The sequence below is a fragment of the Clarias gariepinus genome, chromosome 19 (assembly GCF_024256425.1).
Source record: "Clarias gariepinus isolate MV-2021 ecotype Netherlands chromosome 19, CGAR_prim_01v2, whole genome shotgun sequence".
In the NCBI taxonomy this organism is placed as follows: Eukaryota; Metazoa; Chordata; class Actinopteri; order Siluriformes; family Clariidae; genus Clarias; species Clarias gariepinus.
The window spans coordinates 11,047,098-11,071,331 of NC_071118.1; the positions used below are offsets into that span (position 1 = coordinate 11,047,098).

Here is a 24,234-nt window from a genome sequence, read left to right on the forward strand (position 1 = left end):
GCTTAGCTCGCAAACACTACCACTTTTGTCCTGCAAATTTTGCAACCGGCTCTAACTTGTGAGGAGAGACTGAGAAGTAGACAAGAACTTCAGAACAGCTGAAAACAGAACAGGTAGAGATACATACTGTTTTTACTTCAGATATAAACAAATGTGCTTTTCTTATTTAAAAAAAATCTGTCTGATTCAGTTCTAGAACTGACATTTGAAGAGACAGTTCTGATAACAGTTCTAGAAACACAGAACTGATTCAATTGTATTGACCCTAATTTGAGAACTGTTTTCAGAACAGTTTCCATTTGTGCATCTATAATGTGTCCATTATGTGAGTTTTTATAGCTGGTTAGAGTTTTCCACCCAACACTAGAGTTTCGCTCTAAAAAAAGTCACTGGGTCTAAGCTATCTAAAAGTTCTAGCTATGACCTGATAACATATTCCAGTTTAAGAAAGCCTTAAAGCTATTTTCTTTATGTGTAGGGCTTCACCTTGATGAATGCTAAAAGGACATTTTGAAAACAGTGGAACAATAAGTCTATGTGGAGTGTTGTTATACAGTAAGGTACTTTAATGCGACATAGATATCGAGGATACCTGACTGAAGAGAACTGACTTGTTCTAGTATTAAAGGCTTCCCCTTCCCCCACAACTCAGCGTCTATCAAAATGCAGCTTCCTCTTTCAATTCCTCCATAAATGGTAGTGTTGTTGTCGCATCACAAAAACCTCAAACTGCTGAGTTTAGGTTCTGATCCCTCCCCTTGGGTGGCAGTGTAAGTAAGCAGTAAATGTTTTACCCATGTGCGTGTTCATTACTACCGGATGTTCACTTTACACCGATGGGTGCATTTTGTTGGACTAATAACGATATAAATATGTAATTTGGACACTAAGTCCTATCGCAACTTATCCTGGGGAAGGCTCTATCAAGGCCATTGATTTTCACACATGCTCACCAAATATATATTTTTTTGTTTTGTTTATATATTTTTGTGTATATGCAATGTTTATTACACGTATATATTTTTTGTGGTAATTTTACATTATTATTTATATTATAATTAATATTAAGGTTGATATCATTATTATGATTATTTTATTCTACTTATATGATTTGTTATATATACTTTAAATGAAATAATAATTTTTTGACATCGTAAGTTCTCCTTCCCCTACTTTGGTCTGGCCGAGTCCTGTTGGGACCGTCACGGCTAAATATAACTGACGATCTGCTCTATAGCTACTCAAGCCTTCCTCGTGGACAAGAGGGGGCTGGCATTACGGCAAGGTTGCCAGATTAAAGGGTCCTGTTCAATTTTGACTTGTATTAATTTGAATTGTGATAGACAAAATGTTGCAGGTTTACGAGATCTCGAACATTTCCATATGGTTTTAAGAGAACTGATTGTTAGGGAAGTTTTTTACACCAGGTCTCCGCTGTAAACACTAAGCCACAACCTGGCAACCCTGGCCTTGGGTGGAGGGTGAGAGGAGAGCTCCAGCTTCAACTTCAGCTAGCTGATAAACTAGAGAGCAGCAAGAGTGTTCAGGGGAACTCTCCAAACACAGGAGGGGAAAACATGGCGGTAAGCACAAGATGCATTGTTTTATTCATTAAATGGGCTGGTTTGATTCTCATCAATGGTCTGATTAGCAACAGAGCTTCATGTGATGCAACGTTATGTTAAGTTGTCTAAGTTGTCAAGTCATGAACAGTAAATTACAGTTGAGTTAAAAATCAACTGTAATAATCATCAATTTGATGCATTTAAATACTACATACAGTAGTGTTATAACAGATTAATAAACTTTATACTACTTTTATGAGCAATATCACAATGCAATTATATTGTAATTACTGTATTGTATATTGTAATTATGTAATTATAGTGTTAGATGCATTGTGTCTTGGGGTTAAATGGGGTTTTATTGGCTTGTAAAGTTCTAGCAGAGCTTAATTAGACTAATAAAGTAATAAAAATAACTTCCAAGTAAAAAGTGGTGAAAAAACTGACATATCGTTAACTATCGTTAAATTGCTTCTTCTTACATAATTAAAAAAAACTATTTAAAAACAATTACGTTTTAAATAAGGTGTTATTTTATTTTTTTACTCCAGTCCATAAAGACAAGTGATACGAAAGACAAGTTATCTTTCTTTGGCCTGCTGTATTTGCACGTTTCTGTGCAGTGGTGGAGGACCAACAACATTTGCGTCTTCAGTTAAACTAAAGCATGGCTTGAATTGCAGTGAGCTAACTGACACAGGAAGTGGTGTAACCTCATCCGTAGAACAAATCAAAAGGGTGGGCTTACGTGATATGCTCGTGTAAGCGTGTACATGTGAGAATGGACATAAAAACACAGATATGATAATTTTATTTAGTAGGGTATGTGCAAGGCTGCTAAAGTGTAAGAATAATAAAAAGGAAATGGCATTCATGCAGGTGTATGCCTGCAGAGATGTCACTGGTAAACAAGCTTTGGCTTGACTTTAATAGATATCCTTGCTAATTTTTGTAACTTAAAGGGGAACTGCTTACTAATGGACATTTTATTTGATTTAGGCCCAAATTATAGTAATTTCATTAATTCTTGGGATGTTAGTATATTTATAATATAATGAGATGCTGTGTGTTAAAGTTTTAAAAATGTAACTTGGGGCGTTCACGTCAAACCAGGACTGATGAATTTTTTTGCAAATAAAGTTGTAAAATTAGTTGACATTTATGGAATTTAAGCACATTATGGTTATGAGCCTCTTAACTGCGGTAAAACAATTGATTGGTGCAAACAATTTAACCAACGTTGACCTTTCATGAATGACGAATCAGAAGTGGTGGCTCGGAGCCCACTGCAGACATTATGTGAACATTTAGCGAGTGAAATAAACAGCCTGGCTTGCTGACCAAGAGCATTTTTGTAGGATGGTGCAAAACCTCACCACACCTTTACATAACCGGAGCTCAGCTGGTTGTTATTGCCACATCCCCATAAATTTCAATCTTGCTCCAAGTAACTTTTACATATTTGGACCATGAAAAGAGTTCTTGGGAGGTCAGCAATTCAGACATGAAGAAGGAAGTCTGTATATGGCTCAGGTGTATTGAGAAAACTTTCTACGGCAAGTACTAGTAGCACTCGAAATAGTGCATAAGTATAGCAGGGGATTATATAGAGAATTATATAGATAAATAAAGCTAGTTTTTTACTTTTTATAACTGTGTTGTTTTCCTGCACAGTTAAAAGTACTGGTTCGAATCGAACGTCCTTTAGGTTCTGTTTTCCCTATTAATTGTTATGTTACTGGTTAACTGCAAATCCCTTCATTCTGAAAACTTGCAAGCAGTAAAGTGAAGTGAAATGAAGCAAGCATAAAGTTGCACGTTTAGCTCGACTGATACTGGAGACTCGTGCTTGCTGGTTTGTTCTTCTGGCATATGCCTGTGGCTTTAAGGGCACAGAAGTGCCGTTGATGTTGTAAGCTAGTGGGCGTTGGTTTAAGTAATACGACTGTGAGCTTCAGTGCAGCGTTATCATTACTATCATTTCTAGCTCTCTGTTTCTTTCAGAGACACCACCAGACAGGTGTTGCTATCAATTTTAGACTTATTTCAAGTTAATCTGCACAATACATTTAACACACGTTAACACAACATCTAACACGTTACACCTGATATTTATAGTCCATTAGCCAAACATATTTGTTGTCTGAAGTTAGCTTCTTTTGTACTTCAGTGTTGCTAACAAATAAGATAAGCCTAAAGCTGCCAGTTTAGCTTCAGGAAAACAGCAGTAAATCCTCATCACACACTTTACAAAGGAATAACATGAAAAATGTTCATTTTGTAAATTCACTCACAGTGAAGTTGTGAAAGAAAAACTGTTTGTTTACACATAGTGAACAGCTACGTAATGATAACCTGGTAGCTAGTTTGTTGTTTGTAAAGCATAATGCACATTATATTCGCTAATCTTTGCTGAATGATACATTCTGCTAGCTTGTTAGCTAATCAAATAAAATGTTATTAGCATGTCATTTAGCTAGTTTCTGACAGCCTGTGAGCACAATCTAAGTGAGCACAATTAAGAAACTAAAAATTCCTTCAAGCTAAAATTCTGAAAAAAAAAAAAAAAAAAGCCTGGGTTATGTGTTGCTGCCAATATATAACCCAGGTCCTATGCTTTTTTATTTTTTATTTTTCAGAATTTTAGCTTGAGGGAATTCTGGGTTTCTGACAAAGTGAGCTGATGTGTATTTTATAAAGACTATAAAATGCTCTGGATGCAGGAGTCTGTTAGGAGGCTGTAAATGCATACCTAGCATACCTAGCATATGCTAGCATACCAAAACACATATTTTGCTTACTCCCAGCTGGACTGACCTTTACTTACAAACAAACTTGACCAATAGATGAGAAAGTCTAACCATATATGTTACTTTATATTTTTTAATTAAAACAAAAGTCTGTACCACATGGTATATTTTACTACAGCAATTTTGTCCTACTCAGTTGAATCATTTGTGGCCATAAATGTGGAACGCCTGTTTAGACTGAGCAAGCTTTAGTGTTGTTTACTTGCAGAATGCGCAGCCATTTTAGTTCTTTCCTCATGTCTCACCACAGTTTTTGCTAGGCCTATGCTGCATGCAGTCCAATCCAGTTGATTTATTTTTTCACCATATTTTTCAGCCATTCCTTGTTAAAGGAAGTATGGCTTTTATACTTCTTTTTGACAACCGTCAATAAGCATAATTAGTAAGCAATTAACGAAAAGGGGTGTAAAATTAACTGCTACTTAAAGCAAATTCCTTTTTCATTTATTACACATATTTTGTTGTTATAACAGGTAGATTTTATTCATCCATCTAATGCTAGCACTGTGTGGACAGCAGTTTAAATGCAGCTTCAAAGTGGAGCTAGGATGGTTACCCGCATCATACAGTTGCCTTAAAATATGCACATACCATTTGTTCGAACATATTATTAAAGGTCACTTTAATAAAACTGTAGCTTTATCAACATCTTAATCTCTTCTAGCTTTTCAACTTTAAAATGTAGGCCTCACCTCCTGCTTACATTAAGTACTAAGTGACATTAAGATAGATGCTAAAAAAAGGTGATTTAAAAATAAGTGAAGCTGTTTGAGGTTACTTAGGAACTTGTCTGATTTAAGGTGTGTAATACTTTAACATGGGGCTAAATTGAAGGTTGTACTTGATACATTTTACTTGGGCAATGTAAGCCTTGCAGCTCTAGTGCAAAACTAAAACTTTCCAAACCAAGCATATAAAGTTAGTGGAACAAATGACTGATAATGTACAATTCTTTCCATCCCTTGGTCAAGTTCTCTGGTTAAGAGAAATAAAACACTCAATGATGTGCTTTTATAGGAAAATAATAACCGTCAGGGCGATAAACATATACAGCATTATTCTAGCATCATAAACATCCTGTAAATGAAATATCGCAGTCACCGATCAACTAATACAAGCAGGAGCTCAGAGCAGACAACTTTACCCTATAATGTTAAAGCATTGGTCCCACCCAAGGGGGGTTCTGTGTTCGTGTGTGTGTGTGTAGGTGTGTGTGTGTGTGTGTGTGTGTGTGTGTGTGTGTGTGTGTGTGTGTGTGTGTGTGTGTGTGTGTGCCTTCCAGGCTATTTCAGTTCATTACATTCTGAATGTCAGCTATGTGAAAATCCTGGCAGGACTGAGTTCTTGTCAGGCCCACTTCAGCAGCTGTCCCCAGCATGTGAAAACACACACACACACACACACACACACACACACACACACACACACACACACACACACACACACACACACACACACCAAACATAGGACAGGAAGGGACATGATCATGACTGGTTACTCTTTATAAGTTTAAAAAGTGCTTGCAACAAAACGTCTGTCGAAACAGAAGTCAGTCTTCAGTTTCATAAGCTCTCATCCGTTCTTGTGCTGGTGATACATTTTTTGTATGTTAAGCATTTTCTACAACATAAGTGTTGTAATGAATGATGAAATTGTAAATTAAATTTCTCTTACATCAATTTTGTTCATTGCTGTTCCTCAAAACGGCATTTTCATCCCTTTTCACAGGAAAGTCGTTGCCTTATAATGGTGTTTCAGCTGGTTATTAGATCCTTTTTTCAGTTTTCAGTTTCGGAGGGAATTTTCATGAATATCACATGCCTACCATTGTTGCTGTATGTTTAATTGAGTTTGGTAGGATGTCCATCATATATAGTCCTCTATGTGAATAAAATAGTTCATTATAATATCATTACAAAGTAACTATAATATATAGTTATAGTTATAGTAGCTATATAGAGCTCCAGTTCATTAACTTTGAGTTTTTGCCCAAGCATATTCATGGGAACTTTTTTTCTCAGCCCTGACGACTGAGTGTTATGAACATGGTGGACAGATTGCACATAACGACGCAGTACATTTGGGATGTTGCATATTGAGCAACGTAAGTGCATTAGGAAGTTACACAATTCTTGTTAAAAAACTTGAAGCAGAGTCTGTCAGTTATTTCACTCTCTTTTTATTTCTCCAGGAAAAAAACTGTAAGTTTATCACAAAAAAAAACTGTTTACATTTAAAACATAAACACTCCCAGACCCTGTAGTAAAAAAAACGGATAGATTTACAATTGTAACATTCGAAAAAAATAACATTGTAGAATATTCTACTGAATAATGAAGCAATATTTCATATCTACTAAACAGTTACACTGTGCAATATATCTCATAACTAGCGCTGGGTGATACGACCTCAAATTATCAATATTTTACCTTAATTATGGGTGATGATTTTCTTTTCCTTTCTCACAGTTCACTGACAAGGTTCATACTGCAAATATGCTCAACTATTAAAGTTGGGATTTTTTTTTTCTAATGCAAGTGTTCTCTTTCATGTTGCATCCATGTCACAGACCGGATAAGGTTAAGTCATGGGACTTCACACAAGACAGTACATGAACACTTACAGTGGGAAAATAACATGTTAAATGACATGTCAACAACTCATAAAGCTAAAGTAAGATGTTACATGTTAAACATGCAAGGAATGGGAGAAATGCTATGCTCACACAGGAACAGTGCAGTTGGGTATTTTAAAATTACAGCAAGTCATTTTATTCCTGTTCCTACAACAACAATTTGACAACAATCACTTTTCACCAAAGAAATACTGTATGGAGCAGCCCTTATTAAGACAAGTGAAGATAACAATGCATTAGAAAGAGCTTTATGAGATAAACTTGCAGCCAGAACTAATGACCAGTGAGAATCGAGAAGTCAACATGGCTGTGGTATGATTTTTAGTAATGAAAGCTAATATACACATGGACTGATAAGCACTTGGATGCTTAATAACTGAGGATAGAGTGGCTACACTTAACTTACCTACGAAGATGCCTACAGTACATTATGTATTTAGAAGGAAATACATGATGTATTTATTTAGAAAGGAATCCTGGCAACAGAAGGCAACAGAATTTCTGTCTTTGTTATTATTAGATTGTTTAATTGCATTATGTTGTATATGCTAACGTTAAGTCATTGCAATCTTTTTAGGCATGTGGTGATAGGGTGAGAGCAGGGTGAAGCACAGCCATGAGGCATTTGTTCCTCACCAACTCACACTGCATACTTTAGAGATGGTTCTAAATTTCCTACCTAATAGTCATCTGTGCCAACCTTGGCGAAAGCCTGAAAAAAGAAATCTCTGAGGTGGTTCTCACAATGACCAATGTTCTCACAATTACTGATGATCAAAGAAGGGATCTTCCATATGCATGTCTTAAAATAACTTTAAATAATAGCTTGAATTATGTGTTCTGCTAATAGTCCATTTTGATACAAGGTTGAAAACCTGCATAATATGGAAAAGTTTAAATGGGTAAATTCTTTTGCACTAACATGTGCTGTTGCTGGTCATAATCCTGAACAAATCTGCCTGTTTTCTGTACAAAAGAAATAGTTCTCATCTGGCAAAATGGGTTTTGGTTGCAGCATATAAAAGACCTAAAAGAAATACCATTGAAATGATAGGATGGCTCATCCTGCAAACCAGACGTGCAACTTTCACATTGGATTCTAGTATAGGTTTAGTATACTTTTCTGACAGATGACTTCCAACCAACCAACCAACCACAGACTCTATTTACTTTTCAGTAACTAAATCATGCAACTTAATCTGTTTTAGTTTTTAGGCTTTTTATAGAACAAGAACTGATGCATGAACAGATTCCTTAAAAACCAGACAGTTAGAACAAAATTCCCATTAGGAAACCCATCAGATGGGTGTAACTGAAGCCTTATTCTGGCAAAATACTGTCAAATATGTACAGTATGCTTTCATGTATTTCCTAATTTCAACTCTGTCTTTTCCTAATTTAACAACTCGTTTTTGTCAAAATGTCAAGGATAATTCTGTTTGATTAAATGTGTGATTCAGTTTGTAATAAGACAATGGCTGTCAAAAGGTTTAAAGTTCTCTATCATTGCAGTAAATACCTTCATTGTATCTTTCTACTAACCAAACTTTCCATGTGCAGTATACTCAGACTCAGAAGCTATAAAGTATCTTTTATATAGTGTTTAATTGTTGCCTATGGGCACCCTGTCCAGGATGTACCCTGCCTCGTGCCCTAAGTTTTCTGGGATAGGCTCCGGGCACCTCGTGACCCTGAATACAGGATAAAGTGGTATAGACGATTATTGAGTGAGTAAATATCCCCTAAACCAACACCCAATTACCAGTAATAATAAGGAGCCATTAAGTCAAAAATACTTCACTCCCTCTTGTTATAGGTTCTTGATTAGTTTAATTAAATTTGTCCAAGCAATCAGTACTAATGTAATTAATCCCACTTGCAATTAAACATGAGACCTGGTGTACTTGGTGTACTAGATTGTTTTGTTTCTCATGGCGATTCTGTCTCTGTTGTAAAGATAAAGATTTTGTTTGACTTATCTTGTGCTCTGCAGAAGGCACAAAGGTGAAGTCATGTCTGTTAAAGTAAAACCCTAGCTGAAGTGTGCTAGATACTGATATAATCTCAGCTTGTTTGAAACACAGTGGATAATATTAGCACAGTCTAAGAGATAAGCTGCTGCATCAACACTCACACACACACACCACACACTCAGTCATTTGTTCTCATGGGAGAGGGTCCACACCCTGCTATCCAGGCTGTTTCTGTCAATTCTTACATTTTAAATTCATATAATACAAATGTTTGCTTCTATAGTTTGCTCCATTTGTCATTCCAAAAGGTTCACATTTTTATTTCTCTCATAAAAGCAAGCAATTATATTTACATAGAATTTAAAATAAATTTTAGTTAATCAGTGAGGCAAACGAGTGAAACCACAGACAGAAATTCACTGAGGTGAGAGAGTCATTGTTTTTCTAATTTCTGCTGTTATAAATAGCAAATTTACCTCCTTACTTACTTCTATACTTACCTACTGACTAACTTGGTAACTTACTAACTGACTGACTGACTGACTGAATGTCTAACCTATTTTACTTACTTGATTACTTTTTTATTTTACTGATTATACTGACTGACACGTACATTTTTTACTTATTTAATCTCTAACGCTAATGCTTCTCATTATTTTACCTAATGACTAGCTAAGTTAATTACTAAGTTTAATTACTCAGTCACTTATTTATTTCACTACCTGGCCTTTTTGGACAGACTTTTTGGTTTTACTTCACTCACTTATTTTACTTACTTTATTTACTGACGTACTAACTTACTCGTGCCCTCATTCACTTACTTTTTGCCTTCTATCCTTATTTTACTTACTTACTTTTTAACTTAATTATTAGAGGCTGCCTAGCTAAAAAAAAAGCTGCGCTCTCTCTAAGATATAATTTAATTACCTTTAGTTTTGTATTATATAACACACAATTTGGTGGCCAGTTTATTTGTGAAAATGCTTGTAGACACACTATTTCACAATCTAAGTCCTGGAATATGCCAACTCCATTGGTGTGATAAACTGGTCATTTAGTACATTCAGGTCATAAAGTGACTTTTTGCCAAACAAGGTTGCTGAGTCTAGATCTAACCAACTAAAACAACTCCAGATCATAACACTGCCTTGAGAGTACATCATACAGTGGGCACTATGCATGATGGGTGCATCGCCTTGTGCATTTCCCCTCTTACCTCGATGCAACCATTGCTATTGAATGTGGACTCATCGGACCACATGACCTTTTTTTGACCTTTTACTCCCTCACTCACTTACGTGGTTAATAGCATACATACTTAATTACTTTATTTATGCTTAAATAATTGAATAGAATTGGTTAATTATTAATTATTGAAAATTAACTGATTTGTCAGAAGACCAAATTCTTCTTCTTCTTATTATTATTATTATTATTCTTATTCTTATTATTATTACTACTACTGACTGCTACAATCAAAACTAGCGACGCAAGCAAACCAGGTTGCATTGTTTGACGTAGACATCCCGAAATTTGGGACCACACAAATTAAATAAGAGAATATAAAAAAAGAAATATTTTATATCATTAGTGTTTAAGATTTTTGGATTCTTTGCTGTGAAAATGAAATAATGCAATTGATAATCTTTACCAGATTAAATCCTTTGAATTAAAGTTAAGTCTTACGCCTCTGATTAAATCACATGATCAGATGATGATCTGATGGTTTTGATCTAACATGTATTATTAGAATGTAAAATAAAGGCTTTTTCGCTAATGCACAGTATATATAGATTCTTAACTATAGGATAAGGAGGAATTTATTCTTAATGTTACATAGTGTTCATCAGCCTCATTTAGAATTTGATTTCACAGTGCCATTTCTGCTGCTAAAACTGTGCCCGTCTCCTCTGTGTAAAAGGAGAACCCTGTATATCAACTTCTGGCACCTTCTCTGTATAAGAAATTACAGACCACAACGTAACAATCTGACCAGCAGGAATGAGACCTAGCACATTCATAGCAATGCTAAACCACAAGGGCCTAGAGAGGGCCGAGGCTGTGACAAGCAGGGGTTTTTGCACACATAGTAATGACATTGTAATTACATTCACATGACAAAAAGAATATAATAATATATATATATATATGTACAGTATAGCTTAATGGTAATCTCAGTGAGAGGTAGACAGCTACATGAGGTATACTAACTGATATGCAGCTACTGTATGAGATGTGCTAACAGTTCTGAGTATCTGTAGCCACTTTCATTGTATGAACAAAAGTATTTGGCCAAACCTGAAATGACATGGTATTTGGTCCCCCTTTTGCAGCTACAACTGCTTCCACTCTTCATGGAAGGCTGTCCACAAGATTTTGGATTCTGTGGAAGTTTGTGCCTTTTAATTCTGTAGAGCATTTATGATGTCAAGTACTGTTGTTGGCTTGCAATCTCTGTTCCAGTTCGTCCCAAAGATGCTTGATGTGGGTTCAGGTCAGGGCTCTGTATAGACCAGTCAATTGCTTTTCCTCTAACATCATCAAAACATGTCTTTATAGTCATTGCTTTGTGCACTGGAGCACAGTCATACTGGAATAGAAAAGGGCCTTACGCAAACATTGTCCAAAATGTCTTGGTATGCTGACGCTGTATATTTTTCTTCACTAGGTAGTGCATAAGGGCCATTTGGGAACACTTATTAGGTTTACCTTCATGTGTTTGGACTGTGGAAACTGGAGTACCGAAAGGAAACCCACCAAGCACGGGGAGAACACGCAAACTCCACACACACAGATTCAGGGCAGAAATTGAACCCTCGACCCTGGAAGTGCAAGGCCATAGTGCTAACCACTTAGCAGTCATGCCGCCACTAGCTGTCAGACAAAAAAAAAAAAAGAAAATTTTATAATATAAATTATAATGTTTCAGGATGTTTTTTGTATATATTCACTCTCTGTTGGGGATTATTATAAAGGCTATAGTTCAGGGTACAATACCGCAGTAAAACAGATTGGAAAAGAACCTACTGCATAAGGTATTAAATAACCTTATACTAAAAAATGTACTTATTGCTTGGAAACTATATATTTTCATTACCTTTCATCTCAGTTTCAGAAATCTCATTAAACCTGGTTAATATGATGACAGGCCACTCAGACTTGAAAAAAGTTTATTCATTGCATAATAACATAGAGGTACAAATGGAAGTATATGTGTCAGAGGCAGGTTGGAAGAGCAATAGATTGGGAAAGACAGGAGGAGTCTAAATGAAAGCATTTAAATGAAGTAACTGCACTCTGGGTGATTCTGAGAAGCTCAGACGTTAGACTCACTTGCTGTCGCAGTCACTACATGCTTGTTAAACCATCATGCAGCAAAAGCTGCATAGCAGGACTTGAGGTGCTGAGTGACAGGAACAGATATAGTGAAGTAAACAGAAACACCCAGCTCCATGCATGATATTGCATCACTCCTAACATCTGTCAGCAAGGACGAGTATCCAGTCAATGCTAATACTGATAACACTGATAACTAGATATAAAGGCCAATGGTGGGCTATTTTTAAACAAACTACTATTAATATTTACATTTAATTAAATTAATTATACCAGCATACCAGATTTAGTCAACAGATTTAAATGAAATACCAGTAAAATTCCCAACGTTCTGGAATATTATCAGAAACGATAGAGAAGAAGCCTTCAGTTCTGCGAGCACTAAGCACTGAGACACACCATGATATAGACGTTGCTTGCACACCATTGTCACCTTGCACTCACTTACGTAAATAAGCATGCTCACTGATAATGCTCTGTATGTAAATGCCATAACGGCATAAGCATAAACCTCAGCCAGAGACCATTTATTTCTAAGGATGTTACTCATTTCAGTATCAGTAACACTGAGTACCAACTAACTATAAGATTACTTGAGAATTCCACAGAGCTCTTTGTGAATATTTTTCAACGGCTTAAGCAGCGAATCACAGCTTATCGTGGTTTCCTGTTGTGGAAAATGAAAGGTTGCTTAGTCTGATTGGTGAAAGGCATGTGGTAGTACAAGTTCTTGCCTCTGGCATTTCTCATTAAATAGGAGTTACATAACCATCATGCAATCATACTTTTGTCCTTTGGGCATCTAATAAGATGTATTCTGAAATCAATATCCTACTTTGCCAACCATTTATCTTTCTTATCCAACTGATGTGTATATCCTGGTTGTTGGTAGTTAGATAATAAGATAGGTCGTAGCCCGCAGATAACGAGTAAGGTTTATTATTCGCAGTCCTGGCTACTAGACTGTTGTACTAGATAAAAGGTATTATTCCAGCACTTATTAGTCTGGCTTTGGCAGTCCCTAGAAGATTTAAAGAGGAAAATGAAGAATGACTAGTAGCATCTGGAAAGCAACAACTCTTTTTTTACACACTGAACAGTCCCTTACATCCAAGCTGACATCTGTAAGCAGGGGTTAGCCACAAATAATTATGACTTCATGGCCATGGTCATTGCTGTAGGGGAAGTTATGTTGCTAAGCACTCCAGCCTTAGGCAGTTTGTAGGCATAAACACACAATCTTACACTGCAGGCAATTTACTGTAGAAATACAAATCGGTCTACGATGCAAAACTTTGGACCTAAGTTCCTGAAGAAAACCCCATCATGCATGAAGTGCTAGGCGACAGTGCTAACCACTCAGCCACCGCACTACATAGTAGTCTTAAGCTATTAATCACAATGTGTGATCCTTGGTGTTTTCATGTTTGCTCAATTAACTGTACTTGATTGGTCCATAAACAGAGTAAATATTTCAATTCCACAATCCTTATAATAAAATTTTATATCATTCATAATATTCCTTATAATAACATTTGATAGATTTTAGCATTCAAGTGAATGAGCGCAAAACACATTTGCCATGTTTTCTATATTTTCTGCTTAGTGAGCAAAATACAAGAGGAGTTCAAGTCAAACCAAGACATATGATGGCATTTTTATTGTTAGTAAAGGTGTAAAAAAAATGATTGACACTAACAGGAGGCTACAAGCGCAGTACAGTGATGAGACTCGTAGTCGTAGTAAAACATTTGAATAGTGGAAACACTTCAAATAACAATGTACGCCAGTAAATGACAATCTTAGCCAAGATGGCTTGAAGCCCACTACATTCACTCAAATTAACATTCAGCGAGCAGAATGCCTGATCCTCGAAAACTGATAGATAACTTGTTACTAACTTGCGGAAGAGAAGCATTTGTCTGCAGTACCTGTACACACACTCATTCATGAACACCACTTGCATATTGCTGGAACTCAGCGGGGAGTTTTTGACACATCCCTCGTACAGGCCTCACTTTGCTCTAAGCCGTTTGCACACATTTGTGCCGTTAAAGGCGTTCCTGCGTGCCTAGTGTTTATGTAGGAATTCCGATCATGGGACTGGCATGCTAAGAAAACTTTCTACCTTGATGGTATTTAAGCACGAGTGAAACGCTGGGATAAGTGCCTTAGAGTAACAGGAAATTATATAGAGAAACAAACTGAATCAAAAGTCCCGGTTTGACTTGAACACCCCTCGTGTGTATTTTTCCCACCATACTTGGGCCCTAGTTAGTATAGCAGTCTTTTATTGTTACCAAAATGTGTGGTGAGTAAAAAACAGACATGCGAGAAGTAAACATACACTCAGAACAGCAGATGTCGCGACTAATACCAGGAACTCTCTGGTTCTGTGATGAAACAAGCCTTTCTGCCATTTTCAGATTTAAATGCCTTAGTTGAGGACTCAAAGGGAATGAGTTCTGAAATTATTTCTGTCTTTGTGCAAGATGTACAGAATAATGCCCCCCCCCCAAGACACACACATGCACAAACCAGAACACAAAGTATAACTTCCTCTTCTTCCCATTTCAGCAGCTATCGCTGCACTTATCAAGCATGCACTTATTGAATGCTGATGTATTACAGAAGGGCTCAAGAGTGTCTGTGGCTGAGCTGGCCGGAAAGTTCGCATGTCAGGCTCCCCATCCTACAGAAGCTGAAGTGGTGAGGCTTCCCAGACTGTAACTGATCCGTCTCTCTATGCTTCCTCATTTAGACTGCATCTTTTTCTTCCTTCTGCTTACGTTTTCACACTTGCACTCTGCTTGAACAGACTCTCTTAGTCCATCCATCAAGCTACTCTTCCATCACACGTTTTGTTTTATGCTTTATATAATTCCCAGTTTGTTTGAAACGAAAATGATTTATGATTTAAAGCTTGGGAACTAGCTCACAGATGTAGCTTTGACTTTTGGTTGCAATTATTAAATTAGTAAAGGTAACATTGTTTCTTTTTATATTATTGAAAATGTTTTGAATTTACATAAAAATGTGTAACTGGCTTTTTTCCAGGGGTAGTTCAATAATATATCAAGTTATAATTAATTTAGCTATAACTAAGGAAAAACCTGGTACTATAGGAAAATAATCAACCACTATTTACTAGTACTACTCCAGATTGATCGTTTTCAGGGTTTTATTCTTTGATTGCAACTCAAAGTTGCAGTGAGGAACTGGAGCTTCTTTCTGACTTTTTTACTTTACAGGAAACTTTACCATATCAACAACCTGGCATTCCTCTTTGATAAATAATGACATATCTATCTGTTTATTCCATTAGTATTTTTATTCTTATTTTTAAGGTTATTATAGGGTCAAAGGGTTCCCTGACTACAAGAACTTTTCTGCTGCTGATCTTTGCTTTTTTTCCCCTCAACAGCAGAGCTCGAGAAAAATCTCTCTCACTTTTCCTCACCTTCATCATCAATCTATTATTTCGTTTCTGCCTTCCTGCTTTCCTTATCCATCCTTCTATACCTTAATGATTTTAGTCACAGACCCACCATGTTGTCATTGTTTTGATTTTTTTCTTTTTGCTTTCTTCAACAGCTGTTTGTATTGAGTAATGAATTCTTTAAAAAAATATATTTCTACCATCTGATCCAAGCTCAGCTTTAAGGACCTGGTTGTACAGAGCATTTTAATTACAGCTTATCTTATGTTGTGTTTTAGAACAAGCCTGTACGAAAGAGACCTCCACGCTCACTGCCACTTCCTGCCAGTAACGATGCAGGTCAGGACGAGGTAAGATGAGATGCCAAGCATGAGGATAACTCTTGCTAGGACATGTTTGCATGCTTTTATTAAAGATTTACTCTCTCTTACTTTATAGCAAATAAATCAGGAGGTTCAAGGAAACCTTCCTGACCGGGAAACCTTTTCCAGTGGAATAATTAATCATGCAATTAATGAAACAATTTGAGCGTCTGATGTTATTGGAAAGTAATCAGAAGTTAAGGGGTGCAATGCACAGTCACCGTTACCACCTGAGACTAATTATTTTTCCATCTCTGCACATCATAGAGTTTTATATACCATATGTGCCACAGCAATTTGCCACAATCATATATATATATATATATTTTTTATTATTTATTAAAAAAAATAACACCATTAAAACATTATCCATTTATGGTGTTGTTTACTGTTACAAAATTTTTCTGAGACAAGTTAGTTCCTGTTATCAGAGCAATAAAGTGTCATTCCTTCAACTGTTTTTATTATTTTTTTGACTTGAATATGATATAGTAAGACAAAAAGGCAGCTTATAATAAAAAAACCAAAAAGGTTTTTGCTTTGGGCTTTTTCTCTCATGAAAGCTTTATACACAGTTACTGTACACAGCGCTGACACTGAGCCAAGCTCACTCAAATCCCTTCCATAAATATTAAATAAACATCCCCTACAGAAAACTTCAATAAATCCATAATTATGTGTTTTTCTTAATAAACACATAAACGGCACAATTTTCGTATGTTCATGGAAAATAAATGAACATATTTAAACCAATCAGAAGTATTCATGAGCACTGTGGTAGAAAGTATTTTGAAAAGACAAACTTTAGTATGCTACATGAAACCCTTTTTTAAAACAGCACAAAGATTTCATGGTCACATTCTTTTGTTGTGCATTCATATTTCATCATCGTCGCTGCATCTTACATGATACAACTTAACAGCTTGTATATATATATATATATATATTTTTTTTTTTTTTTTTTTTTTTATTATTATTATTTTTTTTTTCCCACAGCAAAAACCAGAAGTTGGAGCCAATCCACTCAGAAAGAATCGAAACTCTGCCCTCATTGAGAAACTACAGGTGGGTGTGTTTTTAACCACAGACCATCTTAACCTATTCACCCTCTCCCACAATTATAACCCCTCCCTTAAGCACACACAGGCGCCACCTAGTGTGTGTCACTTTCTAGTGCACATAACACCAGTGATGATATGTACTTAAAAAAAAATAAAATACACGTATAAGAAAAAGCGAAGAATGTGTGCAACTTAAATTATTACGTTTTGCAAAATGTGTGTACTCTAAATAAAATTCCAGTAACCAATGCCAGTTATTTGATCTGAAGTCTATCTCACAGGTTTTGGAGCCTTTGTATTACAGCATCTCAAGAGATCAGTTAGCCTTTTTGATTGTTGTTGTTGTTGCTTTTAAGCTCAGTATGGATTTAAGCTCAGAGAGATTTCCGTTTTTCAGTTTTATTTAAATCCACAGGTGCTTGCACCTCTTTGTGTTTATGTAGACATGTACAGTGGCAGAGAATTCAGTATAGTTTCTTTTCCTGTTCTTACTTTTTACTTTGTGTGTTTGTGTGTGACCATGCTACTCAGAAAACCTTAGACTCAAAATCTGAAAGTGCTTTATTGCCAAGTATCTTTGCACACACAAGGAATTCATTTTGGTGACAAAAGATTCCAGAGACGACAACAACACACAAAGAAATACGATTATCGAGAAATAAAATGCAGGGTTTTAACAAATAAATAGCAGTGGTATTGCACAATATTGCACATATTCATAATGATATTGCACATATTGCAGTATATCTCAATTTATGAGGTAGATTGCCTGGGAAAAGAAACTGTTCTTGTGCCTGGCTGTCCTGGTGTTCAGTGATCTATAGCACCGACCAGACAGCAAAAGTTTAAGAAAAAGATGTCTTGGAGTGTAAGTGGTCTGAGCCCTTTTCTTCACTGTAAAAATATACAGTTCTTCAGTGGTTGGCAGGGGAGCGCTTATAATCCTTTCAACAGTCCAAACCATTTTTTGTAGTCTTCTGGTGTCTGATTTTTATAGCTGACGCAAACCAGACAGTTACTAAAGTGCCCTTTAGCGAGGAACTGACAACGTGCATTGTTTGTATCCTTCACACAACCGGTGCTTTTTTAACAGAGCCAGAAAATGTCTGTCTGTCCATACTTGAAGAGCAGCTTTCATCAAACCAGCTCAAAACCAATCGACAACCTTGTTCTAAATCTGTTCTTACTCAACCAAATAATTGGAAACAAATTTGTTAATTTTATGGCTGAAGCCACTTCTCCATGGTATCCTTTTGACAGCTTCAGGTTCAAGCCCTCCTCCTGGTGCAAAAGCTGTTTTCTGCTTTACTTCAGCCTCAACAGTATTTTTAGGTCCAGATCAGGATTTGCCAGCTGACAGACAAATGTGACAGGATCCAGTGTTAGAAACTGTGGTTTAACACCAAACTCTATGTAATCTATATATAAATGTACCTCTGTGGAAGGACTACATAAGAAAGCCACATTCTAACATTTACAAGTTGGAAATAAGAACATCAGACACTAAATGCGTCCTATCTGATTGTCTACACTTGAGGTAAAATTATTTTCCATGTGTTTTGCTTCTCATAGGCATCTCTTTCTCCGACTGCCCTCCTGCCTTCCCCATTGAGCCCCGGTGCTGTAAAACCACAGCTGCCGTTTTTCCCACCTCAGTCTCCTAGTAGCCCAGTCAGCCCAACCCCAGCACCCAAACCAGCTCAGAAGGAGATCCCAGCCAGCTTTGAGACCCCTGCAGAAGGCACCATACTACAAAGCATAAACAAGGTAAAAGGAAAACACCCAGTGCCACCTCTCAGTATTTAATTACAAGATGTTACTAGTAAGGGCTGTATGTTATACTTTGAGATTCAAAGGGCTGTATGTTATACTTTGAGATTCAAAGTACTGCTCTGGACCTCACACATAGGGTCGTGCTCGTCTTTCTATCAAACGTCGTCCGCCGTCTCGCCGACTCAGAAAGTCCAGCGAGGATGAAGGCGGGAATGAAGAAGAAAAAAATGCCTCGCCCATCTCTGGCTCGATAAATCCAGATGGAAAGGAGAACGATGTGTTCGCAAAGCAGAGCGTGCAAAAGGAAGAGGTTGACGGTAATGAATCGGCAACTGCTACACCTAAAGAAGAGCAAGATCAAGAGCAAGAGAAAGAGTCAACAGATTCAGAACAGCAGCCCTCAGCTTCGACAGGAGGAGAAGAAGAGAAGGGGGAGTGTGCTGTTTCAAGTGAGAAGGAGGAGACGGTTGAAGAGGAGAAGAAGTCTGAGCTAGCTGAGTTAGACAACGAAAATGATGAGTCCACAAAACAAGAGCCTGTTGAGGAGACAGCCACAGAGCCACAGAGTGAACCAGCAACGGAAGCTGAGGAAGAAGTACAACAGGATGTGAAAAAAGAAGAAGAAGACGGAGGTGAGTCTTTGCTGATATTCTTGATAAGAATTTAATACATTTTGAATTATTATATAATTAGTTGTATGTGTTTGTCATATTACAGGAATGTAGATGCTCTACACCATAAAGAATGGGAATTCTGCTCAACGGACAGTTCACTTTATCCTAGGCACATTGGTGAGCCACAAGGCTGAAGTGTAGGCCCAAGAATAATGTGAATAGAATGTCCTGAATCCTTCCAATCAAGCTTTAGCACCAGTTATAGCTTTTGGTTTTAAAAAATGTGTATGTGAAAGTTCATTATAAAAAAAAGAAGAAAGAAATTCATTGTTTCCTGTACAGTTTTGTTAACATTTTGCTAACATCTTTTTACGTGCTGGTGAAATTGTCCCAGATTCAGTATTATTTTTTTGTCATTTTGTATATACATTGCACTAAAGTAAATGTTGTAGTAAAGAATTGATGAATGGATGTTAATAAAACTTGCTTCATTAATTTAAACTTCAAAACACTGGGATTAAGAATGAGCGGATTGTGTGTTGCCAGATACACCATCGGGTATTATGTTCCGAGATTTTTCTTTTGAGAAGTCTGTTTTTCTTTATATTTTAATGAATCAGATAACCAGTTGTGTTGTTCTAATATCCCAAGGATGTACATCAATGATTAACAGCCATATATTGATGATTGAGTCCTTTTTTAAAGTTCATTAGAATTTATTTTCTCCCTTAAACTAAACAAGCACAACCTTGAACCTGCTTGAATGTGATTCAATCTGTGTGTTTTCTACAATTGTGTGTCTCACTTGTCTAACCTTTGATTATATTTCTGTCATCCAAAATATACCTCGCTGAGTTCCACACTGGATGACTCCAAATCAGTTACCGTCACAAGAAGTAGTTAGCAGTTTAATAATAGTACACTGGAAATACATTCATTTATTTGAATTTTTTGAACTGTGATGATTTTTTAAACTATGTGAATAAAAAAAAGCTTTGTGTCACATTGATTGCTGCGTACATTATCGTGTATAGAGTAATAGAGGTTTTAAATTGTTACAATACAATTGTTTTATACAGGTATAATGTAAAATCACTCTTAGTGGTTTGACCTAGTTAAAATAGTAACTAATACTAATACAGCTAATACTTTGTATTGTCATCATAATATACAGTAAGTATTATAATTATTATTATTATTATATAATTGGTACCATTCCATGTTTTTCATACTATATAAGTGGATAATGTGGAATGAAATACAAAATATCCTTAATGTAGTGAATTGTTTAATTATTTTATTTATTTATTTGTGATTTTAAAAAAATTCTTTAGAAAGAGCTAAATAACAAAAACAAATAATACTAGGTTCTGATCATGAAGGTGAGCTCAGGATGACTTACATAAGTATTATTTACATTTTGAAATTATTTACATTTTGAAATTATACTTACATAAGTATTATGTAAGTATTTCTGTGCCAACTACTCTTCTTATAATAATAATAATAATAATAATAATAATAATAATAATAAATATTACTACTACTACTACTACTACTACTAATAATAATAATAATCCCTGTGCAAAAGCTACCATTATCATATTTACAGGCTTTTCAGTATCACACCATTAAAAGAGGTTTAGAAATCCTTTCTTAAGCTCTCTACAGAGATCAGTGTGTGACTGATCAGCAGTGCTAAAAGTGGCCCAGGTGTTAAGCAGCTAGCTGGTGCTTCTGAGTGCCAAGCTGATAACTGAGAGTTTCCTCAGATAAGGGCAACAAACACGCCACCCTAGATGCCATCAGGCAGAGGACATGCACCACTGGTACAACAAGTTCATGAGAGAGTCTCCATCATGATTTTGAGCTGAAGTCCATCCTCAGGCTGCAGGGGATGACTGAGGGTGCGAGCGGTACGTGCACCAGGTCTTCTACACATTTGGCATGGATGGGGTGAGGACAGAATATGAAATGTCTCTAATGTAACATGTGTAATGTAAAGCTTGGTTGAATTTGTTATATATGGCGTTATTTTTTTTTTAAATACATAATATTCTTAAACTCTGAAAATACTGATGTTGTAGTATTAGTTAAATTACCTATTTAAAACAATCCAGTCCAAACAGGGCTGTAGTTCCAATTATTACATGAAAAAAAAATTGTAGTGATTGTGTGTTCAAACTCCTGCTTAAAATGTCCTGTAGAATTCCTTAAAAAACAAACACTATACAATACTACATAAATTATTACATATTATTATTATTATTATTATTATTAATACATTATATTTTTAAAATATGAATGGAAAGTTATTACCCATGTTCTATGGATAGGATTCTATAGAGAACAAGTGTGACACAACATGTTGAGGTTTTATGACATCAGTAAATCTTTGTTGGAACTTGTTTTCAAAATGTAAATAATACATCGAATAAATAGAATGGAATGTGAACCATCCTTAGATTACCAGGCATTTAGGCTAAACACACCCATAAGAAGATTTAATGAGACAGAACGGCTTCCTTCTAGCACCTGTAATTAGATGAGAATCAACATTCCATGTTTTTGCCATTTGTAAATAATGGTGCTCACTGTGGTTTGCTGCAGTCCCAAAGCTTTAGATATGGCTTTACAACCTTTTCCCTCAATTATTTTCTTTCTCATTTCTTTTTGAATTTCTTTGGACCTCGGCATGATGTCTAGCTTTTGAGGACCTTTTAGTCTACTTCACTTTGTCAGGCATGTCTTATTTAAGAGATTTCTTGATTGCGAACTGGTGTGGCAGTAATCAGGCCTGGGTGTGGCTAGAGAAATTAAACTCAAGTGTGATAAACCAGTTATGTTTTAACATAGGGGGGGGGATTTTGTTTTCCCTTAATAATAAAAACCTTCATTTAAAACTGCATGATGTGTTTACTTGTGTTTATCTTTAACTAATATTAAAATTTTTTCATGATCTGAAACATTAAAGTGTGACAAACATGCAAAAAAATAGGAACTCAGTAAGGGGGCAAGCTTTTACCCTCAAAAACTGGACAGCAATTTTTATCAAATTTTCAAGGAGAAGATTGCTTGTGTAACTTAAGGGTGACACTCTACATCTAAGATACAAAAAGTAATCTGATAAGTAAAAGACTCTACATAAAGTCTACATGAATTAAGTACAGTAAGTCCCCTACATACAAACATTTCAGTTACGAACTTTCACACACATGCATTCATGCATGTTTAGTCATGGAAGGTAGATCACATGTGCAGCAACCATCTTTTGCGGTGTAGTATATAGGGCCAGGGGTAGCTCAGTGGTTAAGGCAATGGACTACGGTTCAGAATATCCCAGGTTCAAACCCCACAACCACCAAGTTGCCACTGTTGGGCCCTTGGGCAAGGCCCTTAACCCTCAACTGCTTAGATGTATAATAAGATAAAAATGTAAGTCGCTCTGGATAAGAGTGTATGCCTAAATGTAAATATAGTACTGTACTGTAAAGAGTACAGTAGTGCAATACAAGCCCAGGATGTCCGGAAGCAAGTGTAAAAGATGGCAGACAATGCTCGTTCTATTGTGTGTTCTATCGCTTGTGTAACTTGAGGGTGACACTATACATAAATGATACAAAAAGTAATCTGATAAGTAAAAGACTCTACATAGAGTCTACATGAATTAAGTACAGTAAGTCCCCTACATACAAACATTTCAGTTACGAACTTTCACACACATGCATCATGCATGTTTAGTCATGGAAGGTAGATCACATGTGCAGCAACCATCTTTTATAAAATCTTCAAACATGTAAATAAAGGACTTATACTGTAGACTCATATCTCATCTGATTTGTGTATATACACAGTATAAGCAGTAGACGTAAAGAGAACTGGTCAATGAGTTGTGCATTCTGATAGGCTTTTCTGTGTACATTTAGGCATTTGGCAGATGCCCGTATCCAGAGCGACTTTTTATCTTATTATACATCTGAGCAGTTGAGGGTTAAGGGCCTTGCTCAAGGGCCCAACAGGAACAACTTGTTAGTCATGGGATTTGAACCTGGGATGAACAAACTCCAGGAACGAAACCTGTTCATATGTAGGAGACTTACTGCAATCTCATTGGATAAGAGGCATGCATATATATCTCTTTATTAATAGTGTGTGTATATATATATATTTCATCCAATGAGATTTTTTATTTATATATATATATATGTTAAGGCACTGAGTCACTGATCAGAAGATTGGCGGTTTGATCCCCAGCTCCACCAAGTTGCCACTGTTGGGCCCTTGAGCAAGGCCCTTAACCCTAACTGCTCCAGGGGCGCCGTATCATGGCTGACCCTGCGGTCTTACCCCAGTTACGCTGGGATATGCGAAGAAACAATGTCCCTCTGGGATTAATAAAGTTCTAATTATATATATATAGAGAGAGAGAGAAAGAGAGAGAGAGAGGCAATCTCTGCCAATATAATATTTTATGTTCACATTTAAAATAGGGCATACATTTCATTTCCAAGCTGTAAAGCCCACTCTTTAGTCAGAAAGATTTTTTGTTTACTCCTTCCAATTTAATAGAAGTGTACAGATGTGCTTTTTCCTTATTAAAAATAAAACATAAAATATGATAATTATAAATCTTTTGTTTGTACTTCTGAGATCCAACTTCATGCAT

General features: G+C 36.2%; 1 protein-coding gene across 1 annotated transcript; it reads left to right on the forward strand.

The window, feature by feature from the left end:
• Nucleotides 1-1,269: 1,269 nt before the first annotated feature.
• Nucleotides 1,270-20,577, forward strand: dub (duboraya). The gene is made up of 7 exons (XM_053479158.1): nucleotides 1,270-1,583; nucleotides 14,951-15,028; nucleotides 16,037-16,108; nucleotides 17,117-17,185; nucleotides 18,754-18,948; nucleotides 19,091-19,586; nucleotides 19,672-20,577. Exons 1-7 carry the CDS (start codon nucleotides 1,578-1,580, stop codon nucleotides 19,677-19,679), a joined length of 924 nt encoding a protein of 307 aa, XP_053335133.1. The 5' UTR covers nucleotides 1,270-1,577; the 3' UTR covers nucleotides 19,680-20,577.
• Nucleotides 20,578-24,234: the final 3,657 nt, after the last annotated feature.